The sequence below is a fragment of the Octopus bimaculoides genome, chromosome 2, assembly GCF_046866305.1.
Source record: "Octopus bimaculoides isolate indiv1 chromosome 2, ASM4686630v1, whole genome shotgun sequence".
NCBI classification, from domain to species: Eukaryota; Metazoa; Mollusca; class Cephalopoda; order Octopoda; family Octopodidae; genus Octopus; species Octopus bimaculoides.
Window position 1 is genome coordinate 90,893,674 of NC_142929.1, and position 21,944 is coordinate 90,915,617.

General features: G+C 35.9%; 1 protein-coding gene across 7 annotated transcripts in view; it reads right to left on the reverse strand.

Annotated features, from left to right (window-relative positions):
* LOC106874430 (1-phosphatidylinositol 4,5-bisphosphate phosphodiesterase epsilon-1) overlaps positions 1-21,944 on the reverse strand; it is a 1,217,386-nt gene that overhangs the window by 108,683 nt on the left and 1,086,759 nt on the right. For all 7 annotated transcript variants that reach the window (XM_089347149.1, XM_052978429.2, XM_052978428.2 and 4 more), the window contains 2 exons: positions 20,334-20,486; positions 12,984-13,092 (listed from right to left, as the gene is read on the reverse strand). In XM_089347149.1, the coding sequence (XP_089203275.1) occupies positions 12,984-13,092; positions 20,334-20,486 (262 nt within the window). The remainder of the gene's footprint in view (positions 1-12,983; positions 13,093-20,333; positions 20,487-21,944) is intronic.

A 21,944-nucleotide genomic window follows, 5' to 3' on the forward strand; every position in this document is an offset into this window, starting at 1 on the left:
TGCCATATACTCCATTAATATTCCTCACACTTTCTGTTGCAGTGTTGCCTTTACTGAACTCATGAAGCAAAATATGCCGAATATGCTCTTTGTCACTTCCATTATAGATTTGAAAAAATAACTGTTAAAATCGAACTGCACTCTTCAAAACTTTCACCAAGAATAAAGACAAGGTAACATTACTACCTGCTTTTATAGCTAGTTGATGCAGGTAGTTTATCCCAATCCTCTCCAACTTTTAGTTTATGCAATTGAAAAAACGCATTATTTATGGGATGACCCAATACTATCAACTGGAGCCATCTAAGTTAGGCAGAGTTGTCACCCACAAGTAATGACTGAGGATTCTTCCTGCCTCTGTTGTCATCACTTATCACAAATACTTCTAATAGTGTCATCATCAAAACAATTTATAGCAAAATGAAAGACCACTTCCTTATGTGAGGGACACAGTTTGTTGATATAGCAAGCTTCTAATGTTCTCACTTCTGCCCTTACATCTACAGTCATGTCTACTCAATACCTAGGGAACAGAACTATAATACTACCTTCTGAATACTATTTCTTCCACTGGGTCAAGACAAATATAAAGAAAAGTACATGCACACAGAAATAGCAGTTTCAGCAGCCTGGTCTGAGTTGATGGGAGCTAAACAACAACAGCATTAATCTACTTTTAAGATCATTGCTATCAAGTAAGGGAGGGCTCTATACAGTTGCTTGACCTGCTAGAACTAGTAGCTAAATCACCATTAAAGCACACCCTGCCATTTCAGAAATGGGCACATATAAGAATATGATTCTACACATATGAAAGATGAGATGGTCATGGTTGAAATGCCTTTGAGTAATGGGGCTACTTGAACAGGCTTGATCTGGTGCTAAACAACAGCAAAAGTAGCATCAAATACCTGTAACATCACCACCACTGCTTACATCACCAGCTCTACAACCATTGTCATCATCATCATCATCATCACTATCATTGCCAACACTATTACCACAACACATCATCACTATTAACACTGTAAGCAGCATCACCATTACTACCATCACTGCTGCCATCCCTGTCAATAACAATGCCACTACTCACACCACTACAATCACATACACTGCTAATATCACTACCACTTACTACCACTATTAAGGTGGTGAGCTGACAGAATCATTAGCATGCCAGGTGAAATGATTAGTGGCAGTTCATCTATCTTCACATTTTGGGTTCAAATTCTGCTGAGGTTGACTTTAGCCTTTCATCATTTCAGGGTCAATAAAATTGGTACCGGTTGAGCTCTGGGATTGGTGTAATCTATTTACCCTGTCAACCCAAATTGCTGGCTTTGTACCAAAATTTGAAGTCAGTATTACGACCACCACTACTAGAGTGGCAAGCTGGCAGAATTGCTAGGACACTGAGGTTGATGTAATCGACTTAAACCCTCCCCTGAAATTGCTAGCCTTGTGCCAAAATTTGAAATCATCAATATTATTACTACTACTATTAGGATGACATTTTATCTGCCTTCACATTCTGAGTTCAAATCCTGCTGAGGTCGTCTTTTGCCTTCCATTCTTTCAGGTTTGATAAAACAGGTACCAGTTGAGTACTGGGGTGAAGGGGGGAGGGGGAATGGGGGGGGGGCAATGTAAGCAACTTACCTCCTCCCCTGAAGTTGCTGGCCTTGTGCCAAAATTTGAAATGAATATTATGACCACTATCACCACCCTTACGCTTAAATCCTCCCCATCGTTAAAGTCATCACTGTTACCACCACAGCTACAATCATTTACACTGTTAATACTATGACTCATACCATCATTGTTCTTCTTACACCCTCCCACCTCATTACGGTCACTGCTACCATCATCACTAATATTGCCACCACTGCAATCACCACATGCACTACTATAACCAATGCCATTATTTCCCTATGCACATGCACACACCATGAACACTGTCGATATGTTTCACCAGTAAGGTGGTGAGCTGGCACAAGCGTTAACATGAAAGGTAAAATGCTTAGCAGTATTTCGTCCATCTTCACGTTTTGAGTTCAAATTCTGCTGAGGTCAACTTTACCTTTCATCCTTTCAGGGTCAATAAATTAAGAACCGGTTGCATACTAGGGTTGATTTAATTGACTGGCTCCTTCCCCCAAAATTTCGGGCCTTGTGCCAAGAGTAGAAAAAAGGTGGTGAGCTGGCAGAAACGTTAGCATGCCAGGTGAAATGCTTAGTGGTATTTCGTCTGTCTTTATGTTCTGAGTTCAAATTCCGCCAAAGTCGACTTTGCCTTTCATCCTTTCGGGGTCGATAAATTAAGTACCGGTTGTGTACTGGAGGTCAATCTAATTGACTGACCCCACTCCCCCAAAATTTCGGGCCTTATGCCTAAAGTAGAAAAGAATATTTCTACATAAGGCAGCAAGCTGCCAGAAACGTTAGCACACTGGGCGAAATGCTTAGTGCTATTTCGTCTGTCTTTACATTCTGAGTTCAAATTCCACTGAGGTTGACTTTGCCTTTCATCCTTTTGGGATCAATAAATTAAGTACCACTTGCATACTGGGGTCGATCTGATCGACTGGCCTCCTCCCACCAAAAATTTCGGGCCTTGTACCTAGAGTAAAAAAGAGTATGTTTCACCAGTGTCATCACTCACAATCTACTGCTATTGCTTACATCAGCACTTCTATCTTTGTAAATAATACTGCCACTGTCAAAACCACCACCACCACCACCACCACCACCATCAGCACCACCATCGACACCAACAGCGCACTTGCTATTACCAGTGCCACCACGATCACTACATCCCTACTGCCATTATCACCACTACAACCAACACCAACAGTATAGTTAATACTTCCAAAATCACCACCACCACCACTAACATCATCACCACTATGACTGTTACTGTAACCACCACCACCACCATCTTTCCCACTATAGTCAATACCAGTGACATCACAACTACCACCTCTACCATCTCTCTCACTATAGTCAATACCAGTGACATCACAACCACTGCTTCCACCACCACCACCACCACTGTCTCCCTCATCTTCGCCACTACCACCAACCTGTACAGTTAATATACTATCAATGTCATCACTATCATCCACTGTTACCATCACTGTCACTATCTCCACCTCCATCACCAGTCCCCACTGTCACACCACAACTATAACCACTACTGCTACCATCACCAGACAGTCAAGACTACTAGTGTCACCACATTACAAACATTATCACTACCAATAACTCATCCACCCCCACCACCACCTTCCATCACCATATCTACTCTTCTATCAAAGCTATTAGTTGCATTAAATCCAAACATTGCACTCAGACACACCCAACCGCATCAATATGTCAATATGTGTCGCAGGAGATGCATAAGAGCAATAAACCCTGACAAAATGTTCCCATAGCAACTACACAGCTATGACCACCACCACCACCACCATTATTACCACAACACCATTTCTCTATCACTCCCCCTACTCTTTTTTTCTATCTCTATCTCTCTCACTCCTCCCCTTTCTCTCCTCCTTTCTTCTCTCTCTCTTGTTCACACTCAGCACAGAAAAAGATCAGTGAACCACACCCTAGCAGTTACAAGTTTATGCCATAAATCACAAGAATCCATAAAACTGGTACTTAACTTTAATTTCTGCAGCATTAAGAACATGTGAGATAAATATTCTCTCTTGAGCATGATACAAGTTTAAATGTTTCCTAAGAGATAAATATATAATCATTCTTATATTATGATGTGAAAGTGAAAGTTGAAGATGTAGTTGTGTGGTTTTTGCTTAGATTCTGGGTTCAACCCTTTTGTGTGGTACTTTAAACAGAATGTGTCTATTGTAGCTGTGAATTGACCAATGATTTTTATGAGTGAAATTTGATAGAATGAAAATTGTGCTGAGGCCCATCATTTAGAATACGCATACTTTGTTGTCTTTTTTTTTTAGCAAAAGGAATTTCTTTATTTTATTAGAACATTTAAATACATAGAAAGAGGAAAGAAGATAGAGATAAAAAAGAAGAGGAAAAAAGCGGGAGAATAAAACAGGGGAAGATGGAGGGGATGGGGGTGATAGGCCACATATCTCGGAACAAGTGATGTGCTCAGCTGCACCCCACAGTAATTCCCACAATGGTGTTACTGTGGAAACTGGTCAGTGACACTTGCTGCAGCAGCCACTCCACCTAATGGGACTCATTTCTCCGTCAAGCCATCATTATCCCTATTTTTCAGAAGAAATTGACTCTACAGGGTCCTAAAATACTCGATTACTCAACAGCAACTGGCACAAACTGATAGCAGCCACCCAGACCCCTGTAGGTATACAAGTTTGCTGTCCTTATAAGGAGTGACTAAAAGGGTTGACATTGGAATAGTATCTCACTGTAAAACACTGGTTCAAAATCTTCCATCTGGCCCAAACAAACCGGCTTAGAAAAGTGGATATAAAAATGATGATATGGCTATAGGTGCAGACGTGATTATGTAATTAAAACATTTCCTTCCTAACTACATGATTTCAAATTTAGTCCTATTGCATGGCACCTTAAGCAAGTGTTTCCTAATATAGCCTTGTGAGTGGATCTGTTATGTGGAAATTGAAAAAGTTTGTTGTGTGTGTGTGTGTTCATTTATTTGTTTATGTATTTTTGTGCTTCCTTGTCTTGATAGCATGTGACAGTCATACAAGTGGTGTCATTTGCTTCTAGCCATCTCTGAAAGCATGTCCAGACAAGCGGAAATATTATGTTGCTTGGAAACAAATGCGGATCAGTGACAGGATGAGCATCCATCTGCAGAAAATCTGCCTCAGCTGAGTGCCTCTGAATTATGCAAGCTTGGAAATGTGGATGCTAAATCCATGATTATGATGGTGAATATATATATATATATATATATATATATATATGTATATGTATATACCTAGGTATATATATAATCATCATTTTACATACATCTTCAGTGTTGATATGAGTCAGACAGTTTAAAAGGTTCTAATAAGTTAGAGGTCTGTGTCATGTTCCAATGTGTCCTTTGGTATGGTTTCATGGTTTCTACTATTGGATACCTTTCCTAATGCCTACCACTTTACAGAGGTTAGTGGATGCATTTTTGTGGCACCAACTCTAGTGAAGTTGCCATATAACTTGCAAAGCCATATATTTGTATACATGCATGCGTATACAAGTTTTATGTTCATTAATGTTTTGATTTTCAGTTAAGAAAAGTAACTTAGCTTTTAGTTAGAAATTGATAAAATAACTTTTGAAATTGTATGTATTTGGCTTGTGTCTAAATACATGACAGTCGACATCTCCAAAATATTCAAAAGCCATCCTCATGAAAAAGAAAAAAATATCTTAGCAATGACTACTATTAACAATAAGTAGCACTCCATTGGTAATAACAATGAGGCTTCTTGTTGATCCGATCAATGGAACAGCTTGCTCATGAAATTAAGGTGCAAGCAGCTGAGCACACCATATGCATGTGTCCCCTTAATGTAGTTTTCAAGGAGATTCAGTGTGACACAGAATGTGAAAAGGCTGGCCCTTTAAAATATAAGTATTACTCATCTTTGCCAGCTGAGTGGACTGGAGCAATGTGAAATAAAGTATCTTGTTTAAGGGCACAATGAAATGTCTGGAATTGAACTCACGACCTTACAGCACAAGCTGAATACCCTAACCACAAAACCACACACCTTCACTATTAACAATAATTATTTCTAAATTAGACAGAAAGCCATAAATTTGAGGGGGACTTAGTTATTTTAATCAGCTTCGATACATGACTGGTATCCTGTTTTGTTGGACTTCAAAGGATAAAAGGCTGAGATGCCCTTGGCAGGACTTGGCCTCTGAGCATAAAGAACTGGAACAAATACTGCTAGGCATTTTATCCAACGTTCTAAAAATTCTACCAAATCCATTATCCTACTAATGAGAATGTTAACAATAATAAAATAAATTCACACACACACACACACACACACACACACAGATAATTAGATTGGGGTAGAGAAAGGAAGTGAAAGGAAACAGGAAAATTGAATCTGTGAATCAGACAAAAAAAAAAAAAAAAAAAAAAAAAAAAATCACAGGTCCAATTTAAAAAAATAAGTAAATTCACTCATACACAAAAGGACAGCTAGGAAAAAATATATGAGAATTACTTTATGTATTAGTTAATTATTTACCTGTTTAAAGAAGAATATAGCTAAGAAAAACGGAAGAGAAAAATTTTAAAAGGGAAAGAGAAAGACAGGAAAGACTGAAATATCTGAAGTTTATAAAAACTCACTAGAAACAATTTTGAACTGATGTAATGGAAATGTATCAATGAGCAGGTCTCAGAAGTGCAATGAAACTTTTTGATACTTCATAACAGACTGTACTATTAAGAAGAAATAAAAATTGAAGATAATAGTGTTCATGTTTTGCTAAATGGTTAAAATGATTCCAGTCTTCTACATGGTAAAACAAGTACCAGATAGAAAATAATAGCAAGGGTTGAATGATCACCTAAATACTCTTGAAGGTGGTGATCCAGAATGGTCACAGTCCAGTGACTGAAACTAGTGAAAAAATAAAAGAATAGTTTTTCATTCTAATATTGCAAATCACCAAGCAATTTTCTGGTGTCCATTTTAGTTTGCTGTTAAATCTTTCTAAGTCTATCTAATTTATTGCTTTGCTGCTCTCAAGTGACTTGGACAAAGAATGTTTTAATGTTTTGAAGATATTCAGGTGCAGAATATTAAAAACTATTGGATGCAAACTCAAAACTCTTCAACAGAAAGGCAACGTCTTTTCAGTTTTCTCCTTTAGTTTGTTCAGAAAATAACTTAACATTCATAACTCACAAGATGAAAGTGTAACCCTTTTGTTACAATATTTCTGTTAAGATGCTCTGTGTTTTGTTTAATTAATTTTAAATATTACAAAGAATTTAGTGAAAAAAACTTAGTTATCATTATGCTAGTGTTAAGAACATAAATTGTGACTGTTTGGTGGAAGATTTTAATTCGGAACTTTTGAAAATAAGACATTTGTACAATAGAGCCAGAAGCAGTTTCAGGTGGGTTGGTATCAAAAGGGTTAAATTGTTTTTAGGTTTCATACATCAGGTTGATTTGATAGAAAAACATTTTAGATAGGAAATGTTGTGTGCATATATGAAGTCCTGTGGTTGTACTGACACTTAACTAAGATTTGGTTGGTACAACAGTAAATTCCAGAGAGATTAGTGATGCTTGTATTGACAAATAATGTTTGGTTAGTTGAACGTCTTGACCAAAGACACAGAGTAATGCCTGTTATATAATATGATCTCTCATAAGGGGGTGCTGAAAGGTTCCTGACTTTGGGTAAGAGAAAATACAGGAGGATCAGTTAATTATGATTTTATTCAACATATACCCCTCTCAAATTCACACACTTATTGTAATAGTCCTTCAGTTTTTCGAAGCCCTGTAAAAGAACTCAGAAGGTTGAACCTCCAGCCAGGCCTTTCCAGCAACTTTTCAGTATCCCCTCGCAAGCAAATTATTTCCCTTTTGTTATTTTTCACTTGGAAGTTGATATTTCAAACATTGCAACCTTTTTTAGGAAAAATGCTTCAAGTAAAAACTGAAATTCTTCTATAAAGCCACTCACAGATACTCTCTTCTGGCTTGTTAGCATATTAACATCTCTCTGCTTTTTATACTGCTACTATAATAGAATTTGCTCCTTAGAGCTACCTGGATTTGCACCACCTCCACTTGAGTGTTTCTGTCCCACTTGCTACTCCTTCTGTCATATCAACCTTGCTGTTTTCAATCCACCAGGCTCTGCACTTATCATTAAACCCAATCCTTCCTCCTCAGATATACCCTCTTTGGAATTCCTTGCTCATGTACTTTCTATAGGTGTTGACTTACAAGGGCTCAAGAAGCACTTTAGTAGCATCAGTATTACTGGTTCAGGTGGGCCTATACAGACTTAGTTACAGTTCCAACCTCCAGACCATCATCCCTATCATCATTTTAACATCTACTTTTCCATGCTTGCATGGGTTGGAACAGTATTTGCTGAGGTAAACTTTTTATGTCTAGATGCCTTTCTTGTTACAAACACTTTTTCCCAAGTAAAGTAATATTTTCCCATGGCCAGACATGTTTGCACAGAAGATTATACATAAAGAACACTTCTTGTATGGCAGTAACCGGTGACACCCATTTACAACTATCATGCGATATCAAGACAAAAAGACACTAATATATAGGCATACACACACAAACACACAAACGCACACACACACCAAACAAATATAAAGAAATCTCCATGTTGGATGCAGTTTTAAATTTAGTGATGCAGCTGACCTTATGTATATAGATCAAGACAACTGGCTAGTGCTAAATGTATAACATTATGGAGCACAGGGTCACTACCATAGCATGTGGAGGTTATTGGTACTGATATATGAGGGAGGTCATGATTACTATTGTAATATGCAAACTAAAGTGTAGTTACTGCCACATACTCATGAATGTAAGTTCATTCTTGTAATTCCTGGACAGGACAGCATGTTGTGTCCTTAAGCAAAGTATATAGTTTCACATTGCTCCAGTTCATAGTACTGAAAATGAGTACCAGCTGAGTACTGGTGCAGCTTTGCTACCATTTTATTTGGGGTTTGATTTCACGAGAGGCATTTGGAACAAGTAACTTCCACTATAGCCTCAGGCTGACCAAATCTTCTGTAAATTGAAGTTAGAGAGAAACTAGAAGGAAGCCCATCATGCACATTCCTCTCCCCATGCCTGTACCATTCCTTCAGTGTTCTGCTTAGTCATAACCAGAAATGACTGATGAAAGTAGCATTAATTTTCTAGGTTATTCAATCTTTCCCAACCAATCAATGAGCTAATTGGGTAAACCTATCAATAATGAACCTATAATGGCTACTGGAAACAGCTGTAAGTTGAATTTACTACAATAAAGAAAAATATGTAATGACCATTAGTTATACCTTGTCTTAAATATATATATATATATATATGTTCTCCACCACTCCTCAACAATTAGTGTTGGTGTGTTTACATCCTTATAATTTAGCTGTTCAGAATAAGAGATCGATAGAAGTACCAGGAAAAATACAAAAGTAAGTACTGGGGTCGATTTGTTAGACTAAAATAAATTGTTCAAGGTGGTGCCCCAGCTTGGTCACAGTCTAATGACTGAAGTTAGTAAAAGATAAAAGATATGTGTGTATGCTTTGATTCTGCAAGACTTCACAAAAACAGTTGAGTTAAAATATTACTATACTTTTCATTCTCAAGTAAACAAAAGTCCCCTAGTGTCATGGACCTTGTTGGTTTTGACATGTCAAGACTAATGGAATGAAACTACCTTATTGGTGTAAAACATTTAATAGTTAGCAACAAGAAGAGCATCCAGCTACAGAAAATCTGCATCAATAAATTTCATCTATCTCATGCCAGTGTGAAGAAAAAGAAAACATAAAAGTGATGAGGAAGATGACAATGATTTATATATCTGTGTGTGTGTGTGTGTGTGTGTGTGTATTTCACAATGGTATTTTTCATACGCAATGTGATGCCAGAAATCTTCAGAGAAAATGATTTATCAAGAACCACTTAGCCAAAAATAAATGTAATTTGGATTTCTAGATTCTAAAATTTTAGAAATTAATTTTACTCAAGATAAATTACTGTTATAACAGTTGCATTATTGTCAAGTTACAAACTGAAAACATGGAGAAAGTTGTTTTTTTGTCCACTTGTTAAAATGTTGAGTAGCATAACTTTGGTTTTTAAAATAATACAAGGCCTTGTCACTAGGACGTTTGGAAAACAAGACCTTTAAGTTTATAAGCTTACTTTTTCATGTTTTAAATAGCAAAGTGTTGTGGCTTCTTATGATTTTTTTTTCCTACAAGAATTTGACTATTGTTATTGTTTGAATCAAAATACTTATAGTATAAATACACAATATCATTGAATCCATTCAGAGATGTAAAAACTTATATATATATGTATATGTATCATCATCATCATCGTCGTTTAACGTCCGCTTTTCATGCTAGTATGGGTTGGACGATTTGACTGAGGATGGGTGGACCAGGAGGCGACACCAGGCTCCAATCTGATTTGGCAGAGTTTCTACAGCTGGATGCCCTTCCTAACGCCAACCACTTCGAGAGTGTAGTGGGTGCTTTTATGTGCCACCGGCACGAGGGCCAGTCAGGCGGTACTGGCGACGGCAATGCTCGAAATGGTGTATTTTACATGTCACCTGCACAGGAGCCAGTCCATCAGTACCACCATCATTTAACATCTATGTTCCATATAGTCATGGATTGGTTCTGATGTACCCAAGAGTTGCATCGTACTCAAATGTCTGCTTTAGCACAGTTTCTGAAGCTAGATGCCTTTTCTAACACCAATCACTTTACAACATGGACTGGGTGCTTTCTTGTTCCACCTGAAGTCACCAAACAGTTTGCAGAACTTTGAACCCACACTGGGCCGAGCATCTTTATGCTAGGGGAGGAGAGGAATGCTAGGGAAAATGGGGGACAGGGCAAGTTCTTGTAGAGGGATCTGCATGTTTACTCACATCTAGTAGGGAAAAGGGGAACAGAGAAAGATAAAATGATAATTAGGAGCTGCAAGAGATAGATAATGGTGATGAAGTGCCCAGGTGACCTTATAAGGCACAAGCTGAGTAGATGTGAATGAGTGGGTGCTTGGTCTGCAAGATTGTATTGGAAAGAGAATGAGGTGATAGGGGGTTGACCCAAAATAGTTAGGGTTGAAGGGTCAATGAACAAAGAACGTGCTGAGAAAGACAGAGGGATGCAGAAGAAACAGTATGGTGGCACAAGTGGCAGGAGTACTAAGATGATACATGAGTACTAAGAGTAGAGGACAAGAGAGGGAGATGACATGGTTTGGTAGTCTGTAGGAGCTGTGGATGGAGAGAGAGAGAGTCATTGTAACATGGGTGGAGAGCAGGAAGCATAGCACTTCCAGAACTCAATTTTGCTGTGGAGGATGAGTCTTTTCAAGAACCTCATATCGCCAGAGATTCCAGTCTTTAGTCATCTCTACCATCAGATTCAGGTTTCTGAGGTCAACCTTCCCACTTCATCCTATGTCTTTCTGGGTCTCCCTCTTCTGCAGGTTCCAACCACATTAAATGATTGGCACTTTTTTATGCATCTGTCCTCATCCATATGCATCACATGTCCACATCAATGCAGTCTTCTCTCTTGAATGCAAACCCTGATTCCTCTTATGCCAAGTTTTTCATTCATCACCTTTGTACTAATTCTTTCATGCACACTCACATTAGATATCCAAGAGAGTATATTTGTTTTATTTCTTTCAAGTTTTCTCAAGAAGATATCAGTGCCCCAAGTGTGATATGAACTCACAACCTCTGCATTTCTCATGCATGACTCAAACAGTGACTTACATGTTTTTAAAAGCCTGCTTTAGTAATTGTAGCTTTTGGTTCAAACTGAGCTGGGAGTTGTTGTTTAACTCTATGTGAGCTCTCAACCAGTGGCCTTGTAACCAAAGTCATTCCAGCTATAACCTACCATGCACTTGTATTTCAAGGACTTCATTGTCCAATGTATACATTTGGTTGTTAAAGTGTGATTTTAGCAATATTTCACTAATACTTTAGCAAGTAAATTGACAACTGCATGTTGGCCCCCTTATTTGCCTGCATCCCTAGAGTAATGTGCATGTGTGTGTGTGTGTACATGCACACACACACGTCCATATATTGGATGGATTGGCAGTCTTTAAAGGTGTAGGATAACCTTTTTGTTATGACTCTGAAATGATGAAAAGTTGTCTGTAGCTGAGTTAGAACAACTCTGCAGAGTCAGAAAAAATACTACAAAACATCACAAGACACTCTCTCATAAAGAAAAAGAGATTGTCTTGTGATGTTTTGTAGTATTTTTCCTAACTCCACAGAGTTGTTCTAATTCTGCTACAGACAGCTTTAACTTTTCATCATTTCAGAGACATGACAAAAAGGTATCAATCCAGTACTGTGGATTGCAGCAGAACGGTTAGAGGGAGTCAGGCAGGGTATCTCATGGTATCTGTTCTAGTTTTATGCATTCTGAGAGTAGCACCTGCAATGATGCTGGTGCCAAACAGTATTGGCAAAAGTTAGTGAACTTTCCTTTGGATAAACATTATTGGCATGTAAAGGAGAGATTTACGACAGAGATTTCCTCAAAAAATTTTTGCCTATGGCTGTGTGGTTAAAAAGCTTGCTTTGCAACCATGTGGTTTGGAGGTTCAGTCCCACTGCATAGCACTTAGGGAAAGTGTCTTCTACTTTGGTTCCTGGTGAGCTGGTGTCTTGTGAGTGAGTTTGGTGGACGAAATCTGTGTGTGTGTGTGTGTGTGTGTGAGAGTGCATGTATGTGTATCTTTGCATTTGTTCCTTCCACCCCTCACTACTTGACAGTTGGTGTTGGTTTGTTTACCCATAACATAGCAGTGTGGCAAAATAGATTGACAGAATAAGTGTGAGACTTTAGAAAAATGAATACTGGAGACAATTTGTTCAACGAAACCCTTCAAAGTGGTGCCCCAGTATGGCCGCAGTCCAATGACTGAAACAAATAAAGGATAACAGAAACAGGTTGGTACATGGTCATCATTGACCGACAGGATTCAACACACACACACACACACACACACATGCATGCACACACCCACACACGAATAGGGAATGTGATGAAATGTACCAAAGACTAGTTTCAGATGCAAACAAAGTTAATTACAATAAACACAAAAGATGAGGTTAAAATTGTATGAATTAAAATTTGTCCTGAAATGTCTTTAAGGGAATAAAAATCTTATTGAAAAAGTGAGTACAGTAACACAACAGTAATAAAAGTTACTTGCCATCAGCAACATCATCATCTTCATCATCATCTTCATCGTCATCCTCTTCAAAATTAATTGAAGCACTTTCAGAAGAGATCATACTGCTTGTTCGAGAATGGGTACAAACCTGTCATAGAAATGTTATTTGTATGAGGAAAATTTATAGTACACACACATACATAGTTAAACCGTCAAGGAAAGCAGGGGAGGGTATTCTGAAATATAAATTGACTAAAATTTAAATGGAAATATGCTGTGTCACTGGTTATCTGATTTTGGGTAAGGAAATGAAAACCAATTTGTAATAAGTTTATATGAATAATTCACAATGAAGTACAAATATGAATATCAAAATAACAATCAATAAGGCAAAATTAATATATATATATACATATATATATATATATATACATGCATGTCTGTATGTAAGTGTGAATATATATATATATAAATATTAGTTAAAGAATAAAAAGACTGGGTTAATGACTCAACATATCACACCCCCTCAATGAACATATATAAGAAATACAGCATAATCTGTCAAACACAAGGAATAAGAAGAAATAATAAATAAATAAAAATAGAGCATATAGTTTAAAATTTTTATACACGAATATATTGTTTCAACCGATAACATGGAACTGAAAAAAATCGAGTTAAAGGTATAAAGCAATACACGTGAATATCATTTCATAGAAGTTAAAAAAGTTAAAATTAATACAAATAAAAATTAATACGGAAGGAGTAAAAATTTCAAATATAATAACATATAATATAAGTCGATATAGTAAAATAAAATGACATGAAGAAATGAGGTACCATAAAGTAGTCTATCGGTTGAAAAAACAAGGACAGAAGTGATTTAACACCACTTAGAATTAAAGTTCAAAGTTCTTCAACTCCCTCGGGCACATTTCACATCTCAAAACCAGTAGACACCAAAAGGCAAGTTCGCACCAATCCGGCACACACAAGAGCAAACAACAGGCACCCAGCAAGTATCAACAGGCAAAAGTTCAATTCCGCTCACCATATCAAAAAAGGTTCACCACACATGAGTCAAAAACAATTACAGCACACCGCAGGTATCCATCAATAAAAACAATTTCACGAATTTCATACAATACCTATGGCCATTTCGGAGGTACACCACTGTATTTCAAAACACAATAGAGTGTAAATTGGTGATGACCCCTCGTCAGGGTGAACACACGTACAAAGTTACAACATGCACAAGATGAAAAAAAAAACTGATTTCTCTAAGGAGCAAATATATATAAAAATGGACCAGCCTATGTAAATAAGTGGAAGATTAAAAAAAAAAAGAAGAAAAAAAGTGCCATTTTAGAATAGCCAAACAGGCTGCAATATCAACACCAATCTACGAGGTTTCAAATCACCCTAACGTAAACTATTACACTTGTTATTTATTTTTATCTCTATAGTTTCAAGAAGAAAAACTTCTTGAAACTATAGAGATAAAAATAAATTTAAAAGTAATAACAAATGTAACAGTTTACGTTAGGGTGATTTGAAACCTCGTAGATTGGTTTTGATACTGCAGCCTGTTTGGCTATTCTAAAATGGCACTTTTTTTTTTTTTTTTTTTTTTGGAATCCTCCAATTATTTACATAGGCTGGTCCATTTTGTTTATATATATTTGCTCTACTGGTTTTGAGATGTGAAATGTGCCCGAGGGAGTTGAAGAACTTTGAACTTTAATTCTAAGTGGTGCTAAATCACTTCTGTCCTTGTTTTTCCAACCGATAGACTACTTTATGGTACCTCATTTCTTCATGTCATTTTATTTTACTATATCGACTTATATTATATTATTATATTTGAAATTTTTACTCCTTCCGTATTAATTTTTATTAGTATTAATTTTAACTTTTTAACTTCTATGAAATGATATTCACGTGTATTGCTTTATATCTTTAACTCAATTTTTTTCAGTTCCATGTTATCGGTTGAAACAATATATTCTTGTATAAAAATTTTATACTATATGATATATTTTTATTTATTTATTATTTCTTCTTGCATTATTTTTCTTGCGTTATTTCTTCTTATTCCTTATGTTTGACAGATTATGCTGTATTTCTTATATATGTTCATTGAGGGGGTATGATATGTTGAGTCGTTAACCCAGTCTTTTTATTTTTTAACTAATATTTTACTCTTGTCTCAATTATTCTGAGCACTTCTCCTTGCAGCCCTGTATAAAATCTATTGGTTTCCTAATAAGAAACCATTAATACTATATATATATATATAGTAAAATAAAAGTTAGGCAGGCAGTTGTTAATGACATGAAAGTATTTATAAATTAGTTATACAGATGTGTGTATAAATACAATTAAGCAGAAAAACAGGAAACCAGTCCACAGTTGTTCTCATAAATAGGTAAAACACCTAGAGAGTTCATACTCTGACATCATAGATAGATGGGAAAAGAATCCAGACAATCCTTTACAACTGTTTCTTAGGTTTGGTGATCAACAAGTGCAGTGGTGTGCATTATGCATACAAAAACATGTAGTAAATTGGTGTTAGAAGATGTATATGAAATAGCACAAATTTAAGTTATAATGATAGTATATATTATTATGATGACACTATGAAATTAATGTACTTGATTACTGAGCAAATGGTCATGAATTCAAACCTTATTTTTCCTCTAGACACAGTGTTTGATGCAGTGTACCTAACTGAAGAAAACAGACACTGCTCTGTACTCTATAGTGGGAAGAGCAGTAAAATTCAGTTGCATCAGCCACAAAACTACCTCATAGATGCAAGAAAATATAAAACAGATATAGATACAAGCAGTTAAAAGATATAGAAAATAGTACATCTCTGACAATTCAATAACTTTTTCCTTACCAAATTCCAAACTGAAAGACACTACCTTTGTTTCAATTAATTTTGAAAATAATGAAGAATTTAGTAAAATAGCTTTGTCATTATTAAGCTAGTGTTTATAAAATAAATCAATAAGAAATTTTGATGAAAGGTTCTTATTTAATTCACTTTGAACCAAGAAGTTTGCATTATAGGAACAAGAGCTGTCTGAGGCAGGTCGGTATCAAGAGGATTTAAATAGTTCTTATCCTGTCACTTTAATTAAGTCCATAGTCAAGAAGCTTGTATTTAGGCACATACTTTTTATATTTTAACTAGCAGTCTTTGGCTGCTATCATTGGTGGTTTGCAGAGGAGATTTAAGCAAACCCTCACAGATTGTTAAATAACAATGATGCATGTTGTCAAAATGGACATCATTGGTTTAATTTCATGGTGACAATTTATAGATGTTTGTCTATATATTATTTATTCTTAACTTAATTTCTATTTAGTAATTAGTTCTTAATAACCCAATCTATATAATGATGATAGATGTATTAAACTAAAATTCTGCAATTGATGGGAATTCTACTGAAAAATTTACTAATTGATACATTTAATTGAAAAAAGTTAGGTAATTATCTCTCTTTATTACTCTGCAGCAATTGGACATATTCTTTTTGTTTCTTGCTTTCAAGAAATTGATGTTGTCAATTAAATTGACACCAGTAAATTACCTAATTGATCAGCCCATTCCTTCCTCTTTCACCTATCTTGGAGAACAAACAAGGAATCTCACTGGATATGCATAGACCCCATGGCTTGTACCTATACTCTCCTTCAAGCCATTTGATATTGACATCTTTCACCATTTATCTATCTGCAGCTATTCATCACAGTTTCACTTCTGTTCTGTTCTGTTTTAAAAATGGAAATGAGTGGACCATTAGTCTTGTGAAGATGTAATGTGGTTGATGTTGGGAAAGGCATTCAACTGTAGAGACTAATCCAAAAATGAAACTTAGGTATGAGATGTGGTCCTGTGACCCATCTAACAAAGCATCAGTAATCTGTGCAGCCCATGTGAGTAATTGAAAGAAACATTAAGTGATAAGGATGGTGATGTTGATGATGATGATATTTATTCTATCAATCTCAGAGGAATAAAAAGAAAAGTTAACTCTGCCAGAATGTTGGAAATGGCCAGAATACCATGTGTATTACCCATCTGTTATAGTAACCATGTGACTGGACTCTCATTTCAGTTGAAAACAGCCATTTTTCTGACTGCTAAATCAAGCAAATACATACACATCTTACATTTATAAGGATAATGATGATGGTGCTGTTGTTGTTGATGAAGAGGTTGATACATTTGTTCTAAAGATTATGCATTTGTACTGAGGATGCACTGAAGTGTGAAACTTATTTCAGTGAAGTTTGGGGAAACAGGAATTATTTAGTGAAATATCCTACAAATTTTGAAATAATTGGAATTTGAGGAATTGGAAATGGAATATTTCCAAAAGACTTTTTTGAATGGAACAGTGATGTATGTAATCTTGAAATATTACTTTAATGGCCTTCACAATAAATTACTAACCTTTGCTTCATATAACAAGTCAAAGAAATAACTCAACGAAAATTAATATAAAAATAGTAAAAGTAATAATGAATTCATTTACCTAGACAACAGACAAATTTTATTGGAGAGAAGACAAAATCAACTCTAACACATTATTGGTGACTTTTGTTTCCGAGACTAGAAAGATCAAAAGAGAAGTCACCAAAGCAAAATTTGTTTTAAGTTTCTTGAAGGAGAAACCTAATATTCTAAGAATGTTGGTCTGGTCTGCTACTTTTTATTTTTATTTATAGAATATACAGTAACAAAGGAAGGTAAGTGAAGAGGTAGATAGACAAAAAGGATTTTTTGGTATTTAGTTATGTTTCATTACATCCTGTGTTAAAATTCCACTGAGGTAGACTTTGTCTTTTATCCTTCCAATACAATAAGTACTAGTTGTTGTGTTGTTTAGCCTTTCCAATAAAATAAGCACTAGATGTTGTGTTGTTTAGCTGGTCTCTGATCCGAGGTATTCCAGTACTTTGCTGGTACTTTCTTTTATTGTCTCTAGAAGGCTGAAAGGCAAAGTGGACCCCAGTAGGATTGAACTCGAAGCATAAAGTGCCATAACTAAATAAGTTAAGATATTTTTGCCCAGTATTCTAAACAGTTTTGCAAATTCATTGAACATGATCTCAAATTTTGGGGAGGAAATAATCAATCAATCGGCCCATTATTTGACAAGTACTATTTTATCAACCTTTAAAAGTGGGGAAAAACAAGACTGAACAGGGTGAGAATTAAACTCAAAAAGTAAAGGGATGTAACTAAATAAAACATTTAATTTACTGTCCTACTGATTCTGATACTCTATCACTACTACAAATATATATATGAACATAATATTGCAAATTAGCAATCATTAGAGCATCAGATAATTTCTTTTTTTTTTTTTAATGTATAGCTATATTTTGATACATAACATTATTCATTCTGTTTATAAGACAAGCCATATACTAGTAATGATAATTATAGTTATTTTGAATGTCTGTGCAAGGCCAACAATTTTGAGAAGGGGACAGTTGATTACATTGTCCCAATGTCCCAGAGCTTATCAAACCCAGCGAGATGAAAAGCAAAGTTACCCTCAGCAGGATTCAGAATCAGAACAAATACTGCAAGGAATTGTTTTCAACACTCTCTCAATTCTGCCAAACCAACCAACCAACCAAATAATAATAAGCTCACTATACGGTTAAGTTCCTGCCCTTGTGTGGTTCACTTATTCAGCTGTGCTGTGTAATACTACCACTTGACAGTGACTTTGACGGAAGCTACTATGTTGTAAGTAGTCAATTCAGGTCTTTGCTCTGAGGATGACTTCTCTTCATCCAGCCAGTCTTGGAGGCCTTGAAAAAGTCAAGGGCCCTACCTCAGCCTACCATACCACAATAATAATAATAATAATGATAATAATAATAATTATTATTGTTATTATGATAATGATGATAATTCTTTCTACTACAAGCACAAGGATTGAATTTTTGGTGGGAGGAAACTAGTCAATTACATTGACCCCAGTGTTTTACTGGTACTTAATTTATTGACCCCCAAAAGGATAAGTGGCAAAGTTGGCGTCGACAGAATTTGAACTCAGAAGATGATGATAGGCGAAATACCGTTAAGCATTTCATCCAGCACATTAACAATTCTGCCAGTTTCCTACCTTAATAATAAATGCCCTGATGTCATACCAGGCACTGGTCACATGGCTTCTGATCTTAACTGATTGAAAGTGTTATCATGTACATGTTTTGTCTTGGCATAAAAGATGGGCTGCAGCAAATATTTTGCTCAATACCACAGATTTGTTTGTCAGCTTGTCAGTTGAGCATGTCTCTCAGAAGCTGACATGTGCATCTCTGATCTCAAGCAGTTGTAGTGGGGGAGCATCATAGCCATGTGTTGAGAGGAATTCTTTGGGGTTTGAATTATTCAACTCTGGAAGCATGGGTGTCTCATTCAACATCCTTAAACAACCTTTATTCAAGGACCGTTTGAGTGGGATGGGCTTCTCAACCTGAAGAAAATTTTATCTGGGTTCCACCTGCAAGATCATGCTTTTTATCTTGGTATGAGATATGGTTGTGAAGCATGTGCCTGATGTACCCTTAGATGGGTAGTCATGATGGGTATATTGGGCTTTGTATATTTGTACTCCAGTGTCACTTTGATGGCATGCACTGCTCTCTCAGTCTATGTTAATAATAATAATAATCCTTTTTACTACAGGCACAAGGCCTGAAATTTTGGGGGATGGGGAAAGTTGATCACATTGACTCCAGTACTTGACTGGTACTTAATTTATAAACTCTGAAAGGATAGAAGACAAGGTTGACCGTGGTGGAATTTGAACTCAGAATATAAAGATAGACAAAATGCTTCTTAGCATTCTGTCCACTGTGCTAATGATTCTGCCATATATGTGTGTGTGTGTGTGTGAAATTGATAATAAATATCATTTATGATAAAAATTTGTGGTTTCATTTTGATTACTGTACCAGTGACAGAAGGTAAAACTTCTCAATGCAATTCATCTGCATTTAGTGTCTCTGACTGTGATTCACTTTCACTCTATTTGTTGTTTTAGTTTCCTTCTACCAGCATGACCGACGTGAAACACATTTCATTTTATTACATGGAAGATGGGTGGGTGTCTGTGTGAGAGATTGATTAATACAATTTATGATAAAATCTTAGTTCCATTTTGATTAAAATACCTGCATCTTCAAAGCTCACAGCACTTCACCCGCATTTTGCGTCTCTGACTGTCAGTCACTTCTACTCTGTTTGTTGTTTTAGCTCCCCTCTACCAGCAGGACTGACAGGACACATTGCATTTTATTATATGTAAGTTATCAGAATTAAAGTAAATTTGCATTTGAAATACTCACTTTTTTAATTGTAGTTTGATTATCAAAATCTTTTAATTTTTTGTTTTTTATTAAAATTTTGTACTTGAGTTGATTTGGAGATGGTAGTTGAGGATCATCACTGAAGTCACTGTCAAACAGATATTTTGTTACCAGTTTATCACCGAATGTGGACTAGAAAAAATAGAAATATGGAACATCATAAATATTAAACAATATATATCCAGTAACAGAATATCATTATTGACTAATATATTGTGACAAATCTATCCAACAGCAAATTACTTGAAAGAAAATAAATTTTTATTGAAAATATTCATTGCTTTTTGCTTAGATGAAGGTCTGTGCTGGCTGAAATGTTGGTTTATAAACACATACACACACACATACACGCACACACATGCACACACGAACTTCATTAGCTTACAGCTGTTTCTGCTATAAGATGCAGTCAGTGGACTCATAGTTGAGTGCCTGAATAACACCCTATAGCTTCATCAGAGCCTCGAATATTAAGTACTTCATATTTGAGGCTCTGCTGAAGTTATGAGATGTTAATCAGGCACTCAACTATGAGTCCACTGCATCTCATAGCAGAAACAGCTGCAAGCTAATGAAGTAGATTGTGTGTGTGTGTATATATATATATATATATATATATAAACCATAAAAGGAGGTATGAGAGGTGAATATATATTCATTTAAATATGTAACCTCTTTTGGATTACAGCTGTTTTGCAACCTTTTCTTATAGGATTAATTTCAGTGTAAATGAAATTATGCTTGCATGTTTGCATTGGTGTGCATGCTTTGCATTATTAAATACAACTTTAGGAATTGAATCGTTAGTGTACCTATGATGTTCTGGTGATCTGATGAGCTAGCCTTATATATTTGCATGGATTTGTGAATATACAGTTGTATTGCATAATGCTGAGTATACATATTAAAGTAAAAATGTAAGCATAATTTCTTCTACACTGAAATTAATACTACATGAAGAAGGTTGTGAGATAGCTCTAATCCTAAGGATGTGATGTGGTTAAATAAATATATACGGTCTTCTCATACCTCCTGACTTTTATGGCTATATACTCCTCATAAAATAATTTCATTGATCAGTTCTCCTGGATTTCAGCTGCATGAACACTCTACATTACACTTCCCTGTATTGGATTAAAATGTGGACTGTTAGCTGAGTCTGTAAGAGGAGCTTACTGTCGTAATAACTACATAATTCTCTGAATTCATATATCTTTTAGCTTTTATCTTTTACTTGTTTCAGTGATTAGACTGCGACCATACTGGGGAACCACTTTAAAGAATTTTTAGTTGAATGAATTGACAACATACTTAGTTTCTTCCAAGCCTGATACTTATCCTATTGGTCTCTTTTGCCAAACTGCTAACTTAAAGGAACATAAAAACACCAACACCAGTTGTCAAGTAAAACACCAGTTGACAGTAAAACACACACACACACACATATATGGCGGGCTTCATTCAGTTACCACATACTAAATTCACTCACAAGGCTTTGGTCAGCCCAAGGCTATAATAGAAGGCACTTGCCTAAGGTGCTATGCAGTGAGACTGAACCTGGAACTGTGTGGTTGGGAAGCAAGCTTCTTA